This window comes from Microcaecilia unicolor, chromosome 12, assembly GCF_901765095.1.
Source record: "Microcaecilia unicolor chromosome 12, aMicUni1.1, whole genome shotgun sequence".
Lineage (NCBI taxonomy): Eukaryota > Metazoa > Chordata > Amphibia > Gymnophiona > Siphonopidae > Microcaecilia > Microcaecilia unicolor.
Window position 1 is genome coordinate 82,063,079 of NC_044042.1, and position 22,144 is coordinate 82,085,222.

Below are 22,144 nucleotides of genomic sequence, written 5' to 3' on the forward strand. Positions count from 1 at the left end.
GTGGTTGCTCAGTTTGGGCGTGGTACGCAAGATCTTCCGAGCGTGGGGCACTCCCTCAGTGGATCTTTTTGCCACTCAGACCAATCACAAGGTCCCTCAGTTCTGTTCCAGACTTCGGCGTCGGATGCCTTTCTCCTATATTGGGGCAAGGGCCTCCTGTATGCATATCCTCCCATACCTTTGGTGGGGAAGACTTTGACTATGATTCTGATCGCTTCCTTCTGGCCGTGTCAGATTTGGTTCCCATTTGTCCTGGAGTTGTCCTCCGAAGAACCGTGGAGCTTAGAGTGTTTTCCAACCCTCATCACTCAGAACGAGGGGGCGCTTCTGCATCCCAACCTCCGGTCCCTGGCTCTCACGGCCTGGATGTTGAGAGCGTAGACTTTGCCTCTTTGGGTCTTTCAGAGGGTGTCTCGATTCTTGCTTGCTTCCAGGAAAGATTCCACTAAAAAGAGTTACTTTTTTAAATGGAGGAGGTTTGCCGTCTGGTGTGATAGCAAGGCCCTAGACCCTCGCTCTTGTCCTATACAGGCCCTGCTCGAATACCTTCTGCACTTATCTGAGTCTGGTCTTAAGACTAACTCCGTAAGAGTTCATCTTAGTGCTTATCATTATCGTGTAGAAGGTAAGCCTATCTCTGGACAGCCTTTAGTTCGCTTCATGAGAGGTTTGCTTTTGTCAAAGCCACCTGTCAAACCTCCAACAGTGTCATGGGATTTCAGCGTCGTTCTCACCCAGCTGATGAAAGCTCCTTTTGAGCCACTGAATTCCTGCCATCTGAAGAACTTGACCTGGAAGGTCATTTTCTTGGTGGCTGTTACTTCAGCTCGTAGAGTCAGTGAGCTTCAAGCCTTGGTAGCCCATGCTCCATATACTAAATTTCATCATAACAGAGTAGTCCTCCGCACTCACCCTAAGTTTTTGCCGAAGGTGGTGTCGGAGTTCCATCTGAACCAGTCAATTGTCTTGCCAACATTTTTTCCCCGTCCTCATACCCGCCCTGCTGAGAGTCAGTTGCACACATTGGACTGCAAAAGAGCATTGGCCTTCTATCTGGAACGGACAAGCCCATTCAGACAGTCCGCCCAAATGTTTGTTTCTTTTGATCCCAACAGAAGGGGAGTGGCTGTCGGGAAACACACCATTTCAAATTGGCTAGCAGATTGCATTTCCTTCACTTACACCCAAGCTGGGCTGACTCTTAAGGGTCATGTCACGGCTCATAGTGTTAGAGCCATGGCGGCGTCAGTGGCCCACTTGAAGTCAGCCACTATAGAAGAGATTTGCAAGACTGCGACGTGGTCATCTGTCCACACATTCACATCTCATTACTGCCTTCAGCAGGATACCCAACGCGACAGTCGGTTTGGGCAGTCGGTGCTGCAGAATCTATTTGGGGTCTAGAATCCAACTCCCCTCCCCCTAGGCCCATTTTTGTTCTGTTCCAGGCTGCACTCTGTTAGTTCTTTATGTTTTCAGGTCAATCAATGTTATGTTCTCGCCATTGCGAGGCCTAATTGACCCTGTTTGTTGTTTTGAGTGAGCCTGGGGGCTAGGGATACCCCATCAGTGAGAACAAGCAGCCTGCTTGTCCTAGGAGAAAGCGAAAGATACATACCTGTAGCAGGTATTCTCCGAGACAGCAGGCTGATTGTTCTCACCAACCCGCCCACCTCCCCTTTGGAGTTGTCTCTTCCCTTGTCTTGCTTTGTAAGTTGACTGAGGGGCATGTTCGGGCGGGAAGACGGTCGCACATGCACAGTGCGTGCACTTGTGTGCACGAGGGCTCTAGCAAGCTTTGTTGCTAGGAAGATTTCTGGACCTGGGGCTGCTGTCGGACGTCAACCCATCAGTGAGAACAATCAGCCTGCTGTCCTCAGAGAATACCTGCTACAGGTATGTATCTTTCGCTATTTCCCAGCAGGTGTGGACGTCGCTTGATCAGCTCCTGGAATTCTGCCTGGGGTGGCTCCTCTGCTTTGCCAGTAGAGAGGGGGTGTTGTGGCTGGTGGTGCCCACTTTGAAGGCATACTTGGTTTTGTTCCCTGTCCCTGCCTTACCCCATCCCCCCACTTCCTACCGGAGTCCCTCTGTTGCTGCCTGCCTCCAAGTTTCCTAACAGTGTGAAAAAAAGGGCGTGCTTTTATTGCATGGCTGTTCTGAGGCTTTCTCCAGAGATTCTGGTTCAGTGCAGCTTGACCGGAGCTCGTTGACTCGGTCTTCTGAGGTGAGAGTGGTGCCTAACTCCTCCGGGGAGGTTCATGCGGACAGCGTTCTGTCGGGGTAAGTTTTGGTGCGAAGCCGCCATTTTATTTCTATATTACTGTCCGGTTGGGCGATGGCTGCTGAAGGCGTTAAGCGCTGCTCCTGCTGTTGTAAACGCAGGTCAGCAGCGGGGCTTTGTGTTACAGCAGGCGGTTGATCAGCCCGAGGATGGCACGGGCTCCCTCTCTGAGGTTGGCCCGCGTATGGAGTCTGCTCTGTCATTTTTGGCTGATGCCCTTTATGATCTGGTCCGAGCTTCGGCTAAGCAGTTGTCTGTGGCGGTTGCCGCCTGCTGCCTTCTTTGACTGCGGCATTGTTCGTCTGACATGGCCTCTAAGCAGAGGCTGGTGAGGTTACCCTTTCGGGGCCTTCTGTTATTTGGAGAGGAATTGGAAAAGATTGTTAAAGAGCTAGGGGACTCTAAATCCCAACGGTCACCTGAGGATAGGCCACGGCCTTCTTCCAAAAGTCCTGTTTTTCCCTCCTCTTCCAGGCCACGTTTCCGCGAAGCTCGCAGGTATCGCCCAAGGCGCTCTGCTGGATTTTCTCAACGTGCTCGTTTTCAGCAGAGGAACTCCTTTCGCTCGTCAAACGTTCCGCAGTGACCGGCCAATGGCCAGGAGTTCAGGGGTGTCCTCCACAATGATGGGACGCTGGTCCACTCGTCGATTCCTGCAGTAGGGGGTCATCTTTCCCTTTTCATCAAGGAGTGGACCAAGATTACTTGAGATCAGTGGGCCCTGGACCTGATCAGAGAAGGCTACCGATTGGAATTCGTTGCCCTGGTGAGAGACGCTTTTTTGGAATCCCGATGTGGCACTGCCGTCAAACGGGTGGCGGTAGAGGAGACCTTGCAAGTCTTGCTGCACCTCGGAGCGGTGATGCCGGTGCCTCCCGCCAAACGCGGCTGTGGTCGCTACTCCATTTATTTTGTGGTCCCTCGGAAAGGCAGGTCTTTCAGACCGATCCTCGACTTACGAAGAGTCAACGAGGCCTTAAGAGTGTGACACTTTCGCATGGAAACCCTGCACTCCGTCATTGCGGCGGTACAGCCAGGAGAGTTTTTCATGTCTCTGGACCTCAAGGAAGCGTATTTGCACATTCCTATTTGGCCTCCGCATCCGCGGTTTCTCCGGTTTGTGGTTTTGGGCAGACTCGCCATGACCAGAGTCATAACTGTTCTTCAGACTCTGGGCTGGGTGATCAATTTGCCCAAAAGTCACTTGACCCCCTCGCAGTCTCTCGAGTATTTGGGGGTCTGGTTCGACACGGCTTCGGGGTTCGTCTTTCTCCCTGACCACAGGCGGTGCAAGCTTCAGAATCAGGTCTGTCTACTCCTGCGGATGCCTCGCCCGCGAGCTTGGGACTTTGTTCAGCTCCTGGGGTCGATGACGGCCACCATGGAGCTGGTTCCCTGGGCGAGAGCTCACATGAGGCCGCTGCAGATTGCTCTGCTTCAGCAATGGTCTCCGATCTCCCAGGAATAGCAACGCAGACTAACATGGCTCCCTGCGCCCCAGCACAGTATGGATTGGTGGCTCTCTGACAGGATGCTGCGACAGGGAATGCAGCTTGCGCTTCCTTCTTGGTGCCTGGTGATAACGGATGCCAGCCTTTTGGGCTGGGGAGCTCATTGCCAGGGAAGCTATGCTTAGGGTCAGTGGACACCCGTGGAAGCGGGATGGTCCATCAATTGCTTGGAACTGAGAGCGATATTTCAGGCTCTGCTGGCCTTCCACAAGACTGTGAAGGGGCTTTCTGTCCGGATGCTGTCGGACAACACGACAGCAGTGGCATACATCAATCGTCAGGGCGGCACTCAGTGCAGGGCCCTGGCCGCAGAGGCTGCTCAGATTTTCCACTGGGCCGAGCTCCACTTGGTTCTGCTGCAAGCAGCTCACATAGCAGGCCAGAGCAACGTGCAAGCCGATTTCCTCAGCAGACATCAAATCGACCCGACGGAGTGGGAACTGGCAGCAGAAGTTTTTCTTCAGATTTGTGCCAAATGGGGGACTCCCAGTTTGGATCTGATGGCGTCAAGTGCAAACGCCAAAGTCCCTCGCTTTTTCAGCAGAAGGAGAGATCCTCGCTCGGCGGGGTTGGATGCTCTGGCTCAACCCTGGCTCTCCGGCCTCCTATATGTGTTCCCTCCTTGGCCCTTGATAGGGCGAGTCCTTCTGATGATTCGATGGCACCAAGGATTGGTGATCCTTGTCGCTCCGGATTGGCCAAGGCGTTCGTGGTACGCGGACCTTCGTCGGATGCTGGTGGAGGCTCCACTTCCGTTGCCTCTGCTGCCGAACCTGTTGGTTCAGGGGCCAGTGACTATGGAGGATCCCTGCCGATTTGGTCTTATGGCCTGGCTCTTGAGAGGGTGCAATTGAGAGACAAGGGCTACTCTAACAAGGTCATCTCCACTCACTTGCAGGCCCGCAAGCGGTCTACCTCCGCAGCTAATGCTCGGATCTGGCATAAGTTTGAGGCGTGGTATGGTTCAAAAGTGGTCACACCCACGTGGGCTACAGTCTCGTCGGTCCTGGATTTTTTGCAGGATGGCTTAGAAAAAGGCCTGGCTTACAATTCCCTTTGGGTTCAAGTGGCAGCGTTGGCATGCTTCCGAGGGAAAGTCTCTGGCTTGTCCCTTGCTGCTCATCTGGACATTGTCCGGTTTCTCAGAGGGGCGCTTTGGCTTCGTCGTCCTGTGCGGTCGCCGTGTCCGGCCTGGAACCTAGGCCTGGTGTTGCAGGCTCTTCAGCGTTCACCTTTCGAGCCGCTTAGGCGAGCTTCTGAGAAGGATGTGACTCTCAAGACAGTCTTTTTGGTGGCCATGACATCAGCTAGACGCGTATCTGAGCTCCAGGCACTTTCCTGTCTGGATCCTTTTCTGCAGTTCTCGGAGTTCGGGGTAACGGTATGTACAGCGCCTTCCTTTCTGCCTAAGGTGGTTTCAGCGTTTCACCTGAACCAGCCCATTTTTCTACCTTCCTTCTCGAGGGCTGACTTTCCGGATTCCTTTGGGCAATTGCGTCTTTTGGATGTCCGCAGGGCCCTGTTGCAGTATCTTCAGATGTCAAATGACTTCAGGACTTCTGATCACCTTTTTGTATTGTTGACAGGTCCTTGTCGCGGATGTACTAGGGTGTGTCTAGGGCCACTATAGCCTATAGCCTGTTGGCTCAGGGAAGTCATTTTTTCTGAATATCTGCTTTCAGGACGGTCTCCGCCTGAAGCATTCAAAGTGCATTCCACGAGAGCGATTTCCTCCTCGTGGGCTGAAACGGGTGTCCTTTCTCTTCAAGAGATCTGTCGTGTGGCTACTTGGGCTTCTCAGCTCTTGTTTGTACTGAAGGCAGAAGGGGCTAGCCGTCCAAGGTCACTGTGGTTTTTCAGTGCTCTCTATCTCCACCTGCTGGTAGGTGGATACAGCCCATCAGTTTTCATGTGCTTTGACTAAAGGAAAGAAAATTACCAAGGTAAGAACCTAATTTTCCTGTCTTTATACTATCCTATTTATGCATTCTAACCTGGATGGTTAAGTGCTGAATATAGGCGCTTAACCAGCCAACTGTTGAATCCATTCCCAGAGCGCCCCCCCCATAATAGCTGTTTTTTATTTCAGTGCTAGCTGGTTATTTTCAGCAGCACAAACTGGCTAAGTGCCACCGAAAATTAGCAGTTAGCCCCAAAAGGGTGATTTAAACAGCCAGGAACCATTTCTGGCTGGTTAAATTGCATTGAGTATCAACCTCAAAAAGCTTTAGGATATAAGGAATGGTTCCTGTTCTGCTTTGGTATTAGCCTGCTAAAGGATTCCAGTCTACACCAGTCCATACCAGTGATGTCACTAGAACAGTTCTGTTTCTCTATCTCCATCTGCTTGTAGGGAGACATAACCCACTTGTTTGGGCTGGTCTAGAAGGACTCAAGGAAAGGAAATTAACAGTAAGTTTTACTGTATTTTATCTTGTACTGTGTAGAATACAAAGACATCAGAGATGCACATTCACAAATGTGATACAATTCCAATTAATAGTTCAAAAAACTAAAATGCTTTTTTTTTTTTTTTTTTTTTAACCTTTTTTCTGTGCAATTTATTTTTCTAATCATATTGGTACCAGTCTCTGTTTTTTGCTTTTCTCTGTCCTCTTCTAGGGTCTCCTGTCCTTTTGCCATTCTCTTCCTGTCTTCCTTCCTTTGATGTTGGTCTTTTCCTTTCATCTCTCTTCCGTTTTTCCACACCTGTCTTCAGATTTCATCAGTCCTCAATCTCACTTCTTTAGTGCACTTACCTACAGCTTTACACATAACCTCAGCTGTCCCATTCATCATCCCTCTCCCTAGCCATATTACCCAATCTTTTATCAATGTGCACCCCACAATCACCACTCTCAGACCTGCAGACTATCAAACATTTAAATGACAAGTGACCGACTCACTCGCAAATGTGCAGTAGAGCCTGAACGTTGAGACAGGAAAAGTCCTAGCCCCACCTCCACCAGCTCCAGAATCAGAAAGGAGGAGGAGTCAGAGGCGGATGAGGGGTGGAGAGTACACAAACAGCCTGAACGTACCTGAAGGACGGGGCATGGGAATCGGAGGGGGCGCCGTTGAAATCAGAGGGGGAAGGAGCAACAAATGAAGGCCCCACTCCCCGATGTTGCCGCCGCTGCCACTCCCGCCCCCCTGCAGTGATATGAAAGCGCCTCTCACGTCCGTGTGAAAGCGCTGCAGGCAGCAGAAGATTCTGCTGCCTGCAGCGCTTTCACATGGAGATGAGAGGCGCTTTCATATCACTGCAGGGGGCCCGGCATGGAGGGGGACGAGAGTGGCGGCGAGAAGGGTTGCTGGACATGGGGGGAGGCCAGGGGAGAGAGCAGGGTTGGTGGACGGGGGGGGGGGGGGGGGAGGACAGGGGAAAGAGCAGGGTTGCTGGACATGGGGGGAGGGCAGGGTTTGTGGACAGGGGGAGGCCATAGGAAAGAGGAGGGTTGCTGGACATGGGGGTATGGTAGGGGACAGAGCAGGGTTGCTGGATATGGGGGGAAGGCAGGGTTTGTGGACATGGGGAGGCCATAGGAAAGAGGAGGGTTGCTGGACATGAGGGGAGGGCAGGGGACAGAGGAGGGTTGCTGGACATGGAGGGAGGGTTGCTGGACATGGGAGAGCAGGGGACAGAGGAGGGTTGCTGGACATGGGGGGAGGGCAGGGGAGAGAGGAGGGTTGGTGGACGGGGGGGGGGGGAGGCCAGGGGATAGGGCAGGGGAGAGAGCAGGTTTGCTGGACATGGGGGGGGGAGGGCAGGGGAGAGAGCAGGGTTGGTGGACGGGGGAGGCCATAGGAAAACACAAAACTCGCCCGTTTTAACGGGCTTAAAGGCTAGTACTAAAATAAAAACTAAATGCAGAGTTCGAACCTTCTCTATCCCCCTACACAGGCTCAGACTTTGTTTCTGAGGAGTGAGGAAATGTAAAGGCATTGAGTGTACATGTGGGGTTCAAAGGCCCCGCACATACTTTTGATGCTGGTTTTCTTCTGAGTCCTGGCTACACCCCCCCCCCCCCCCCCCCCCATCCATTCTCTATCATTGTGCCACTGATTGTGGGCTGAACTTTGCTGTTGGAACTTGTTGGTGATGTATGGGTGTGTTTTTTTTTTTGTTATTCACTGAAGAAAATATGTTCTGATTGAAGAGTAATTAAAAAAAAAAAAAAAATCCTAGTGCTCTGTTTATGAAGCAGCACTAATGGCTGTCCATACGCTAGTGCCGACACGGTTCATTTGAAGTGAATGAGCCGGGTCGGCACTAGCGCATGGACAGCTGCTAGTGCTGCTTAGTAACTGGAGCTCAGGTGTTTTAAGATTAGTTTTACACACAGCAAATGTTTTCAACCTGGTCTGCATGTTTCATATTTAGGTACAGTTTTATCATGCCATTTATTACTAAATTGACTTTCCTTTAAAAAAAAAAATGTTTTCTATTTCAGTTAGTTCTTTCTCAAGGATGAGAGCAAGTGAAATATTCACCTAGCACTTTCATCTGTGAGAAGTAATAGCTGAATGAGCAATGGGGGTTGAAAGTGTCATGTATCTCTACTTTGTGCTAATTGCTGCCCATGATTTTTAAACCAGCAGTCACGTCACTGGTAAAATATAAATCATTTTATTGAGTTTTTTTTTTAATCTGTTAGTCAAGCAACTCCATCTTGCTTTATTGTTAATCTTGACTCGGAAGAACTTTGTCTTCCTTCACCTCCATATTGAAGGGTTCTCTGTGGTGTGAACATAGCTTCCTTGGTCTTTTTGAGGCTCCTTGGTGGTTCTGGTTTACAGGTTGACCACAGTGACTTCAGGTTTGGTTGAAGCAGATCTGTTTGACATTTGAGAGCCACTGGTTCAGAGGACTAGGTGCAGCATCATTTGTGGCTCATCCAGTTTTAGCTAGTAAATGCGACAACAACTGAAGTTACTCTCATCTCCTCCAAATATGTTCAAGTCTCTGAGTTTTGAATCTTGCTCTGGTTATCTGTATGTATGATGGCAAGCTGTGCTACAGCTAGGCCACTACCCTGGCCTGGAAGGGGGGGGGGGGGGGGGGTTAATGCATAAAAGAACCTCACAATCTAAGCAATAGTAGATTAAAAGTCTGTCCTGTTGGTGTAAATCATAGTTTAGGAGAGATTAGTTTTTGTCATGGCTCTGTTTTGGTTTATGGAGTTCAGAAATGTAAATACTTTTTTTGTGTAAGAAATCCTTGACAAATGTGTTTCTTTCTTTATAGGGTAACCACTTTGATCAGTATGAGGATGGACATTTGGAGATTGAACAGGCGTCACTAGACAAGCCAATTGAATCGGTAAGAAGTAGAGGTATATTGGACTGACCTCAGGCAAGGAGTTTGATGTGAATGAGAGGCTAGTGATATATGCATTTGTGGAGTCAATTTTCAGCATGTTTGTTGGGTATAGTTATCTGTCAGAAGGGAGGAGGGTTTAATTTTTATTTGAATTTTTAAAAATTGATTGGCTGTTTAAAAAAACTACTTTTAAATAATATGTAAGAAACCCTGTTATAAACCTTGGCTTTTTAAAAATCATCTGCTGGTACGTTTGCTATGAAGTTTTTAAGAAAATAAAATGTGATGGAGACACAAAGGAGTGAAAATGTATTTTGATCCTTTGCATATTTTGTGCTGTGTAGATTTCTTTTGGCTCTGATTGTCTTCTCAACAAATGATTATAATGAATACGGCTATTCTAAAAATCAGGTGTAATAAACTACAGCGTCAGAATAATTTTCCATTTTTTCTCTTTATTTCTCTGATTAGCAGTTTTTCGTACCACATGTTAAGGGCAAGTCATCAAACTGTGTGAAAAAATGGCCTCTGAGCTTCCTTCTTTCCTTCTCTAGAAAATGGAGAAAGGCATTCTATCAGTGGGTTACAGCACAAAATATGATGTAGTTTGAAAACTGCTTTACAGAGCAGTCCTAGCTGTTTTTGCAAATTGCTGAACTTTTTCAGTTAAAAGGAGGAAGATAATGTGGACCATCTCTTTAGATCCACAAATGTGTAAGCATCTCTTTTTTTTTTTTTTTTTTTCATTGCACTTTTTCTATATAAATTCCAAATCATGCTGCTGTGTGACCAAGTACATGTTTGCTATTGTCTTCAAGGCAGCAATAGTAATTAAAGGGGTTCAGACTTCTCATGCTGGTTTTTATTCCTTGAAGATTACTTGAAATATAACAGCAAGAGTTTGGGTTTTTTGTTGTTGTTGTTTTGTCTAAGCCAAAGTTTCCATTTCATGTCATCAGACTCCTTTTATTTCCCTTTCCCGTTATTCTTGATAATGTTAGCAAAGGATCAGTATACATATCTATTCCTCCATAGGTTGGTGTCGTGTGTTTTTGTGTGTGTTCAGATATTTACAGAAATTTAAACAACTTGGGCTGTTCGGCATTTTTCTTACAGCAGTTGGCCCATATTAGCTAAGCAGCCCTGATCTGGTTTGTATTGCACGGTCTTCCTTTTTATTTTATTTTCTTATTCAGGGTTTCCTTATTTTCCCCCCTTCTTATTTCTGTTCTTCTGGTCCAGTGAATACTGCATATAGTCCTGTTGTCTGTCCTATTGTGTCAGCATGGTGCTAGGCTTGGTCATGGCAGTAACAGGTTATGCATGGGATAATGCTGCAGAGAGGGAATTTACTCTTGATAGATTTTAGTGAATAGTCCAACCTTGTTTTTTACCACTGGAATTGTAATTTGAAGTGGCAGTCATGCTTCCCTATACAGATTTAACATGGAACAGTTTGACTTATTCCATAGGTGTGAACATTTCATTTTAAATGAACCAGCTTTTTTCACCCGTCAGGTAAGCTGTGAGCCCTAGTCTGAGAGCCATATTGAAATGTTTGTCTTTTAGTGTCATCCTCTTGTATCCACCTTTTACATACTAAATTTTCTGAAAGTGGAATAAGAGATTTAGAATGTTTTAAAGAAAAGCAAAATGGAAGAATGTAGGATAGTAATAAATCGCTGTCCCATTCTTTTAGATGCCAAATGGGTTTCATAAATAAGACATACAGTACAAGTCTAAAAATCCAGACTGCTTGGAGATTGTGTCACTCTGAATTTTTAGATTTTCTGGATTCTTAGGAAGTACTTCTAAAATTCAAATTTAAGGAAGAATAAAGAAGAGATGAACATGCAAATTTTGTGGATTTTATTCATTAACAAATATAGAATGCCTCATCCAATGTGTCTTTCCTCCTATGTCCAGCATGTGTGTCTGTCTCTCCCCATATCCAGCATGTCTCGCGCTCTCCCCCTCATCCAGTGTGTGTCCCTCACCCAAATCCAGCATCTGTTTCTCCCCCATCTGGCCTGAGCCAGAAGGAGGAGGTCTACATCCCCAAAGCCCCCCTTGTGGCTACTCCCTCCCCCTTCCCTTTCCCCCTGTATAGTCTGGCATCTCTCCTTCCCCTCCCGGCCCTGCCTGCAGCTCTCTTTCGTTCCCTGTCCCCAGTGTACCTTTTCAGACATAAGCAAGTCTTCTGTGCTGCAGCGCCAGCAGCAGCCTCTGCCCTTTACCTGGTCCTTCCCCTCTAATCTGTCCTGCCCATTCTCATGCAACTTCTGTTAAAGACCCGGTGTAGGCCAGAGGCAGTCTTGTGAGTAAGGCAGTTGCTGACACTGCAGCATGAAAGATCTGGATTTAGTGAAGGGAAATCTTGCCTCACCAATCTATTACATTTCTTTGAAGGGGTGAACAAATATGTGGATAAAGGTGAGCTGGTTGATATTGTGTATCTGGATTTTCAAAAGGTTTTGACAAAGTACCTCATGAAAGGCTACAGAAGAAATTGGAGAGTCATGGGATAGGACGTAGTGTCCTATTGTGAATTAAAAATGGGTTAAATGGTCAGTATTCTCAATGGAGAAGGGTAGATAGTGGGGTTCCCCAGGGGTCTGTGCTGGAACCGCTGCTTTTTACATATTTATAAATGATCTAGAGATGGGAGTAACTAGTGAGGTAATTAAATTTGCTGATGACACAAAGTTATTCAAAGTTGTTAAATCGCAAGAGGATTGTGAAAAATTACAAGAGGACCTTAACGAGACTGGGAGACTGGGCTTGTAAATGGCAAATGACATTTAATGTGAGCAAGTGCAAAGTGATGCATGTGGGAAAGAGGAACCCGAACTATAGCTACATAATGCAAGGTTCCACGTTAGGAGTCACCAACCAAAAAGGGATCTCGGCGTCGTCGTTGATGATGCGTGGAAACCCTCTGCTCAGTGTGCTGGTGCGGCTAAGAAAGCAAATAGAATGTTAGGTATTATTAGGAAAGGAATGGATAGCAAAAGTGAGGATGTTATAATGCCTTTGTATTGGTCCTTGGTGCAACTACACCTTGAATATTGTGTTCAATTCTAGTCACCACATCTCAAAAAACATATAGTGGAATTAGAAAAAGTACATAGAAGGGTGATGAAAATGATAAAGGGGATGGGACGACTTCCCTATGAGGAAAGGCTGAAGCTTCCAGGGCTCTTCAGCTTGGAGAAAAGACAGCTGAGGGAGATATGATAGAGGTCTATAAAAATAATGAGTGGAGTAGAATGGATAGACGTAAATTGTTTTACTCTTTCCAAAAATACTAGGACTAGGGGGAATGCGATGAAACTACAAAGTAGTAAATTTAAAATGAATCGGAGAAAATGTTTCTTCACTCAACATGTAATTAAGCTCTGGATTCATTGCCAGAGAATGTGGTAAAGGTGGTTAGCTTTGCGGGGTTTAAAAAAGGTCTGGACAGCTTCCTAAAGGAAAAGTCCATAGACCATTATTAAATTGACTTGGGGGAAATCCACTGCTATTTCTGGGATAAGCAGCATAAAATGTTTTCTACTTTTTTGGGATCTTCCCAGGTATGTGTGACCTGGACTGGCCACTGTTGGAAACAGGATGCTGGGCTTGATGGACCTTTTGTCTGTCCCAGTATGGCAATACTTATGTACTTATGCTTTCTTCTGAAAAGGAACACCATAAGTTGGGCAGGGAAGTGAGAGAGTGCTACAGGCAGGACCGGGAGTGGAAGAAGAGACACCAGACTATGCGGGATTAAGGGAGAAGGTACACAGCACTTGTAGTCCAGATTCTCGGGCTATCTGGATGTTGCATTTTTAAAGGGTCCAGAATCTCAGGTGGTCCAGATTTCTGGCTTTCGAATTTTTGGACTTTTACTGTAAATCATATGCTCCATTAATAATGCAAAGGACAGCCAATACATTTTAAATCAGTTGCAGTACTGCTGTGCAGAAGACTAACTTAATTTCCGGGCTGGACTGATAAAACGCCGCTTCTGTAGCATATCAGCCCCTGATTGGTGAGGAGGAAAACTTAGGAGGAGGGGTTGTCGCCACATTACAAAATGGTGACAGTTGGTGGTTACACTGGTGTGAACCTCAATTTGTATTTCCAAGATTGGTGCTCCAGTGTTCAGGCTAGATGAGAAGCAATGGGAGGTACTATATCAGGGGCATCCAGGTTTTATTCAACAATGTGCCACGTGACCAGAAATCCTGTGTGGTTACAGGCTGCATTAATATTTTAGCCTGTTACGAGAGATGATTTATACTTATCAAAATGTGTGATTCCTTATCAGCAGCAGATGAATCCATTACGAATGGGTTGTGTCCACCTTCCAGCAGGGGGAGATAGAGAACACTGAAAACCATAGTGCCTCTAGGACAGCTAGCTCCATCCATCTGCCTCTCAGTATTTCTCTATCTCCCAGCAGGGTTGGACGCAGCTTGTTCAGCTCCTTAAAGATTCTGCCTGGGGTGGCTCCTGTGCTTTTGCCAGTTGTAGCAGGGGTGTTGTGGCTAAGTGGAGCCCACTTTAAAGGCACATAGGTTCGCCCTTTCCCTGCCTTACCCTTCCCCCTGTGTGGATGCAGGCATATAGGTTCGCCCTTTCCCTTCCTTTCCCACCCTCTTCTGCCTCCGGAGTGCCTCTGTAGATGTTTGCCTCCAACTTTCCTCACAGCGTTTAAAAAAAAAAAAACCCCCGTGCTTTTCAGCGCTGCTATTTCTGAGGCTTTTGTTGACTGTGCAGCGTGACCGGAGCTCATGGACTCGGTCCTTTGAAGTAAGAGCGGTACTCAGCTCCTGGGAGGGCCCGCGGATGGCGTTCCGATCGGGCTGATTTTGGCGCGAAGCCGCCATTTTGAATTTTATTCCGCCGTTTTTTGGCAATGGCTGCTGAGGGAGTTAAGCATTGTTCCTGTTGTGGCAAGCGCAGATCAGCAGCGGGGCTCTGTAAAACGTGCTGTTTAGACGGTAGAGCCAGTATGAGCATGGCGAGCGATGATTCTTCCCGCTTGATGGAGCTGGCAGCGGGCGCCCGCGGTTGCGGAGGAGTCTGAGAGCAGAGGGGCGCCTCGGGCTGAGGCTACCAGAGGAGCTCCGTTCCCCGTGGCTCCTAATTCGGGGACAGGAGGTCAGGGTGAGTTTTTCTCCCCTGAGTTTGTGCTTATTTTACATAAAGCCTTCACGTTGAAAAGAGTTCTGCTGCAGGTGTCTGACACTGCGTTGCTACCTGGTTCCCCTCCAACTGATGATGGCCCGGAGCTGATGCCAGACGTGGATGCCCCTGAGCTTTGGATGCACGCTAAGCATAGACGGGTAAATTCCCCGTGGGAGAGTGGCGCTCCTCCCTTTCCCCCCCCCCCCCCCCCCCCCCCCCCCGTGGTTGGGCTGTGGGGACTCTGAGGGATCTGGCAAGCCTTCGTGGTCTGAAGAGCCAGAGGAAGGAGCCGGTTTGCCACTGGATCTGGATGATCCCACTGCGGTTCGGATTTTCCACCGCGATGAGCTGCCAGCACTTATCTCTGATGCCTTACAGGCCCTCTCTATTGATGACCCTGTTCAAGACGAGGCCTCCTCTGGCAATCCGAGGATGGCGAGTACTAAGAAGCCTGCTCGTGCTTTTCCTTTGCATGACTCCATCCAAGAGCGTATTTCTGCTCAATGGGCTGACCCCGAGGGGCCCTTGAAAGTGGCCAAGGCGATGGGGCATCTTTACCCTCTGAGTGAGGAGCACTTGGCCCATTTTGGGATGCCTAAAGTGGATGCCTTAGTCACGGCGGTGACAAAAAAGACCACCCTCCCAGAAGAGGAAGGGGTCGCCCTGAAGGACATTCAGGACCGGCGGCTGGAATCAGCGCTAAAATGGTCATTTGAGATTTTGGGCCTAGCCTTAAGGGCATCTGTTTGCAGTTTTTATGCTGCTCGAGCCTGCCTCTCTTGGTTACAACAGGCAGTGGAACAGCTCGTGGATGGTGCGGAGTCCCTCGCTGAGGTTGCATTGCGCATGGAGTCGGCCTTGTCATTTTTAGCTGACACCCTCTATGATCTGGTCAGAGCTTCGGCTAAACAGATGTCTGTGGCAGTGTCCGCCCGCCACCTTCTATGGCTACGGCATTGGGCGGCTGACATGGCCTCTAAGCAAAGGCTGGTGAAGTTGCCCTTTTGGGGCCTTCTGTTATTTGGAGAGGAGTTGGAGAAGATGGTTAAAGACCTGGGGGATGCTAAACCCCAGCGGTTACCTGAGGATAGGCCGCGGCCTTCTTCCAAGGGTCAAGTGGTTCCCTCCTCCTCCAGACCTCGCTTCCGTGAAGCTAGAAGGTATCGCCCGGGGCGCTCTGCTGGGTTTACTCAACGTGCCCGCTTTCAGCAGAGGGTTCACCCGTACCTCGACGACTGGCTCATCAGAGCGGACTCTGCAGAAGAGAGTCGTCATGTAACAGCCAGAGTGGTCTCTACGGCAATCTCTGGGCTGGATCGTCAGTATACCCAAAAGTCACCTGACCCCCTCTCAATCTCTAGAATATTTGGGGGTCCAGTTCGACATGGCCTCGGGGTTTGTCTTTCTACCCGACCAAAGACGGTGCAAGCTTCAGAATCGGGTCCGTCTGCTCCTGAGGATGCCTCGCACGCGAGCTTGGGACTTTATCCAGCTGTTGGGGTCGATGACAGCCACCTTGGAAGTGGTGCCATGGGCGAGAGCGCACATGAGACCTCTGCAGATTGCCCTGCTTCAATGATGGTCTCCTATGTCCCAGGATTATCAACGCAGACTCATGTGGCTCCCTGCGGCCCGACTCAGTATGGAGTGGTGGCTCTCAGACAGCATGCTGCGGCGAGGACTGCCACTAATGCTTCCCGATTGGTGCCTGGTGGTAACGGATGCCAGCCTGAAGGACTGGGGAGCACATTGCCAGGGAAGCTATGCCCAGGGTCTGTGGACACCCGAGCAAATGGGGTGGTCCATCAATCGCTTGGAACTGAAAGCGATATTCCAGGCTCTTCTGGCCTTTCACATGACTCTGGAGGGACTGGCTGTCAGAGTTCTGTCGGACAACACAACAGCAGTGGCCTACATAAATCAACAAGGCAGCACTCAGTGTCAAACACTGACCGCAGAGGCCGCTCAGATATGCCACTGGGCCGAGCTACTTCTGCAGCTTCTGTCAGCAGCTCACATAGCAGGTCAAAGCAACGTGCAAGCCGACGTTCTGAGCGGGTATCAAATCGACCCTGCAGAGTGGGAACTGGCAGACAAAGTGTTCCTTCAGATCTGTGCCAAATGGGGAACGCCCGTAGCGGATCTTATGGCCTCAAGGACAAATGCCAAAGTCCCATCCTTTTTCAGCAGACGGAGAGATCCTCGCTCGGTGGGGTTGGATGCCTTGGCTCAACCCTGGCCCCCAGGCCTCCTGTATGTGTTCCCTCCTTGGCCCTTAATAGGGCGACTCCTCCGATTTTGGCTGCATCAAGGAGTGGTGATACTCATTGCCCTCGATTGGCCCAGGCGGCCGTGGTATGCGGACCTCCGGCGGATACTGGTGGAGGCTCCCCTGCCTTTGCCTCTGGTACCAAACCAGTTGACGCAGGGTCCGGTGACCATGGAGGATCCCTGCTGCTTTGGTCTTACAGCATGGTTATTGAGAGGGCGCAATTGAGAGACAAGGGCTATTCTAACAAGGTCATCTCCACTCTCTTGCAGGCCTGCAAGCGTTCCACTTCCGTTGCCTTTGCCCAGATCTGGCACCAGTTTGAGGCTTGGTGTGTTTCTAAAGCGATCACACCCATGCGGGCTTCTGTCTCGCTGATACTTTACTTTTTGCAGGATGGTATACAAAAAGGCTTGGCCTATAATTCCCTGCGTGTTCAAGTGGCAGCCTTGGCATGTTTTCGGGGAAAGGTCGCTGGCCTCTCCCTGGCTGCACATCCGGACATTGCACGGTTTCTTAGAGGGTGCTTCGGCTCCAGCCTCCCGTGCGGGCCCCTTGTCCGGCTTGGAACCTGGGGCTGGTATTAAAGGCTCTTCAGTGTTTGCCCTTCGAGCCGCTGAGGCGAGCTTCAGAGAAGGATGTGACTCTAAAGACAGTCTTTTTGGTGGCCATTACATCGGCGAGACGGGTGTCTGAGCTCCAGGCGCTGTCCTGTTAAGACCCATTTCTGCAATTCTCAGAGTCCGGAGTAACGGTACGTACTGTGCCTTCCTTCCTGCCTAAGGTGGTTTCAGCGTTTCACCTAAACCAGCCTATTTATCTGTCCTTCCTTACTAGGGAGGAGTTTCCGGAATCTTTTGGGCAGTTGCACCTTCTGGATGTGCGCAGGGCTCTGTTGCAGTATCTGCGGATGTCAAATGCTTTCAGGACCTCTGATCATCGTTTTGTATTGTTGTCAGGTCCTCGCAGAGGGTCTCCAGCATCTACAGCCACTATAGCCCGTTGGCTTAAGGAAGCCATTTTTTCTGCATGTCTGCTATCTGGCCGACCTCCGCCTGACACCTTTAAGGCACATTCCACAAGAGCGATTTCTTCCTCTTGGGCTGAGACAGGAGCACTCTCTCTTCAAGAGATATGTAGTGCAGCTACTTGGGCTTCTAAGCTCTCTTTTGCCCGTCATTACAGGCTGGATGTGGCTGCCAGGAGGGATGCGCTTCTTGGAGCACAAGTGCTTGCGTGTGGTGTGGCTTGTTCGCGCCCTATCTAGGGATTGCTTTGATACATCCCATTCGTAATGGATTCATCTGCTGCTGATGACAAGGAAAGGAAAATTAGGTTCTTACCTTTGGTAATTTTCTTTCCTTTAGTCACAGCAGATGAATCCATGATCCCTCCCTGATTGACTCTGTTTTGTGTTCAATTTTTTCTGCAGACATGTTCCCTCATTGGGAGAAGTTGGAAAACAGTCTTCAGGATTTCTGTTCTACTACAGGAGGTTGAGTTCGTCCTAGAGAGTTGCACGGGGACAGAAATCCTACCCATCCCCGCCCGTCCCTGCTGGAATCTTACCCGTCCCCACCCATCCCCGCAAAAATTAAAACCATCCCAACCCGTCCCCACCCGTCCCCGCAAGAATTTAACCCATCCCCACCCATCCCCGTAAGAATTTAATAGTACATAAAAGAAAGTTCCAGTCAGCTCCCTTTCTGGATTTGAGCCACAGCACTGTAGGCAAGGAAGGAATGGAAGTTGGAACTTGGAACACTCTGGTGCGCACATGTAAGATTTGTCTCTGATTCACTGGCAGTGTGTGCTGAGAGGCCGCCACATGCACGCGCCAGTAGGTCAGGTGACATCTGATTCTCGTGCCTGTGTCAGAGCTGAGGTCTGTGCACCAGCCTGGGAGCAAAGAGGATTAACAGTAACATAGTAAGTGACAGCAAATAGACCTGAATGGTCCATCCACTCTGCCCAATAGTCATACTCATGATCAATTCATCATTAAATCAACGAGTGTGATATTATATACTTGATTATGGTCTTTCTTTCGTGTTTCTGGAACAAAGACCACAGGAGTCTATCTGGCCCCATCCTTATGTTCCAACTGCTGGAGTTGCCATCGAAGCCCACTCCAGCCTATTCATGTTCTCATTTGTGGGACACAGACCGTAAAAGTCTGTCCAGCACTGTCCTTATGTTCCAGCCACTGAAGTTGCTGTCTAAGCCCTTTCCAGCCCATCCTACACCAGATTGCCATGTATGAGACACAGACCATACAAGTCTGCCAGGTATCAGCTCTAGTTCATCACAGCCAGAGTCGCCATCTAAGTGTCACTTGACATATCCACACACATGCAGCCATTTAAGGTTAGCTTTTATATAACTTCCATTTTCTAATTAGAGATCCTCTGTGTTCATCCCATGCCTTTTTGAATTCCGTCATCATTTGTGACTCTACCACCTCCTTAATGGAAGACTTTCTACATTTATGCTGTTAAAGCAAGGAAGAAGAGGAGGAAGAGACAGCACTCAAATAAATTGGTATTCGGTAGATGAGAGGCTGGTGCAGGTGCAGCTTACACTTCCACGGGAAGCCCACAGAACTGGTTCCATCCCCGCGGGAACCCCGCAGGAACTGCCTCCGTCCCCGCGGGAACCCCGCAGAACTGCTTCCATCCCCGCGGGAACCCCGCAGGAACTGCCTCCGTCCCCGCGGGAATCCCGCGGGTTCCGCGGGATTCCCGCGGGGACGGAAGCCGTGCAGCTCTCTAGTTCGTCCCTCCTTTGTGTTATTGCTCCTGTTCTGGGGCGTTCGTTCGTTCGTTCTGAGGAAAGTTCATGTTATGCTACTTTGCGGTTTAACAGTGCTTTGGAAGCTTCAAAATACTGAGAGGCAGATGGAGCTAGCCGTCCTAGAGGCACTATGGTTTTCAGTGTTCTCTATCTCCCCCTGCTGGTAGGTGGACACAATCCATTCGTAATGGATTCATCTGCTGTGACTAAAGGAAAGAAAATTACCAAGGTAAGAACCTAATTTTCCCATCTACTTAGAAATTGCTGGAGGTCCCTGTACTATAGAATAGGTGACCCCCCCCCCCCCCCCCCCCGCCTAAATGGGAATGAAGACTCGTGGAGCTGTATCCCAGTGGAGGCCAGATCGGATTTGAATTGAAATTCAAAGGAGCAGGAAGAAACTACTAGGTAGTAAAGAATGCTAAAATCAAAATAGCGGACAAAATGCTGTCACCTACTTCGCAGGGTAGCTGAAATCGGCCTGTGAACTAACATAGCAAAAGCAGTATCACTGTTTCAATTGCTAACTTGGTCCGAGAAAAGGAAAAATTCTATATGAACATCTATATGTTAACATAGGCTGTGTTAACTGTCCTAGTGCTACATACAGTGGTGGAAATAAGTATTTGATCCCTTGCTGATTTTGTAAGTTTGCCCACTGACAAAGACATGAGCAGCCCATAATTGAAGGGTAGGTTATTGGTAACAGTGAGAGATAGCACATCACAAATTAAATCCGGAAAATCACATTGTGGAAAGTATATGAATTTATTTGCATTCTGCAGAGGGAAATAAGTATTTGATCCCCCACCAACCAGTAAGAGATCTGGCCCCTACAGACCAGGTAGATGCTCCAAATCAACTCGTTACCTGCATGACAGACAGCTGTCGGCAATGGTCACCTGTATGAAAGACACCTGTCCACAGACTCAGTGAATCAGTCAGACTCTAACCTCTACAAAATGGCCAAGAGCAAGGAGCTGTCTAAGGATGTCAGGGACAAGATCATACACCTGCACAAGGCTGGAATGGGCTACAAAACCATCAGTAAGACGCTGGGCGAGAAGGAGACAACTGTTGGTGCCATAGTAAGAAAATGGAAGAAGTACAAAATGACTGTCAATCGACAAAGATCTGGGGCTCCACGCAAAATCTCACCTCGTGGGGTATCCTTGATCATGAGGAAGGTTAGAAATCAGCCTACAACTACAAGGGGGGAACTTGTCAATGATCTCAAGGCAGCTGGGACCACTGTCACCACGAAAACCATTGGTAACACATTACGACATAACGGATTGCAATCCTGCAGTGCCCGCAAGGTCCCCCTGCTCCGGAAGGCACATGTGACGGCCCGTCTGAAGTTTGCCAGTGAACACCTGGATGATGCCGAGAGTGATTGGGAGAAGGTGCTGTGGTCAGATGAGACAAAAATTGAGCTCTTTGGCATGAACTCAACTCGCCGTGTTTGGAGGAAGAGAAATGCTGCCTATGACCCAAAGAACACCGTCCCCACTGTCAAGCATGGAGGTGGAAATGTTATGTTTTGGGGGTGTTTCTCTGCTAAGGGCACAGGACTACTTCACCGCATCAATGGGAGAATGGATGGGGCCATGTACCGTACAATTCTGAGTGACAACCTCCTTCCCTCCGCCAGGGCCTTAAAAATGGGTCGTGGCTGGGTCTTCCAGCACGACAATGACCCAAAACATACAGCCAAGGCAACAAAGGAGTGGCTCAGGAAGAAGCACATTAGGGTCATGGAGTGGCCTAGCCAGTCACCAGACCTTAATCCCATTGAAAACTTATGGAGGGAGCTGAAGCTGCGAGTTGCCAAGCGACAGCCCAGAACTCTTAATGATTTAGAGATGATCTGCAAAGAGGAGTGGACCAAAATTCCTCCTGACATGTGTGCAAACCTCATCATCAACTACAGAAGACGTCTGACCGCTGTGCTTGCCAACAAGGGTTTTGCCACCAAGTATTAGGTCTTGTTTGCCAGAGGGAATAAATACTTATTTCCCTCTGCAGAATGCAAATAAATTCATATACTTTCCACAATGTGATTTTCCGGATTTAATTTGTGATGTGCTATCTCTCACTGTTACCAATAACCTACCCTTCAATTATGGGCTGCTCATGTCTTTGTCAGTGGGCAAACTTACAAAATCAGCAAGGGATCAAATACTTATTTCCACCACTATATGTTAACACATTTATTAACTGAGCTGCTCTGGAAAGAAAAGGATAACATATCAGTTAATAACTGTGATGTGTTTTCCTTTCCAGAGCAGCTCGGGATATAAATGAGTGTAGCAACACATCTTTTTGTTTTTTTCTTGGCGTTTTTTTCAGCTGCCCTGTCTGGGTGTTGACTTTGCTTTGAATTTTAATTGGCAGAAAGCACAACTACATTCATTTTTATAGGACACCAAGGAGAGAGTATGCGGCCAGCAAAAAAAAATACTCCTGTTGGGCTTGAGAAAAGCCTGGTGACTCATTTGCACTGCTGCAGGTTACTATGTGGATAAGCTGGCTGTGATTCTTGGGCCAGAATCCTGTCCTGCTCAGGGCTGGGGTGTGGCAGACACAGTGTACAGAGTCCTGAAGATGGTAAGAAATCATAGTCATCATACAACAGTAGGACCTGGGGCTTGTGATTGCAGATCGTTGTACCTGATGTCTGGCCCCAACTGAGGACTATTGCTGTAATGACTGTGAGGCATAAAATAAAGGAAGAATCTCCTGAAAGTCTCAAGTCAAAATCCAATAAATAGATAATCTGAAGT

The 22,144-nt window shown here is 48.6% G+C and overlaps 1 protein-coding gene across 2 annotated transcripts in view; it reads left to right on the forward strand.

Moving 5' to 3' along the window:
• Window positions 1-22,144, forward strand: part of GPATCH8 (G-patch domain containing 8) — a 196,392-nt gene that overhangs the window by 12,075 nt on the left and 162,173 nt on the right. The window contains exon 2 of one of the 2 annotated variants that reach the window (XM_030220366.1): window positions 9,044-9,118. In XM_030220366.1, coding sequence (XP_030076226.1) covers window positions 9,044-9,118 — 75 coding nt within the window. Of the gene's footprint in view, window positions 1-9,043; window positions 9,119-22,144 lie in introns of those variants that run through there. The other variant, XM_030220368.1, reaches the window with a different exon arrangement.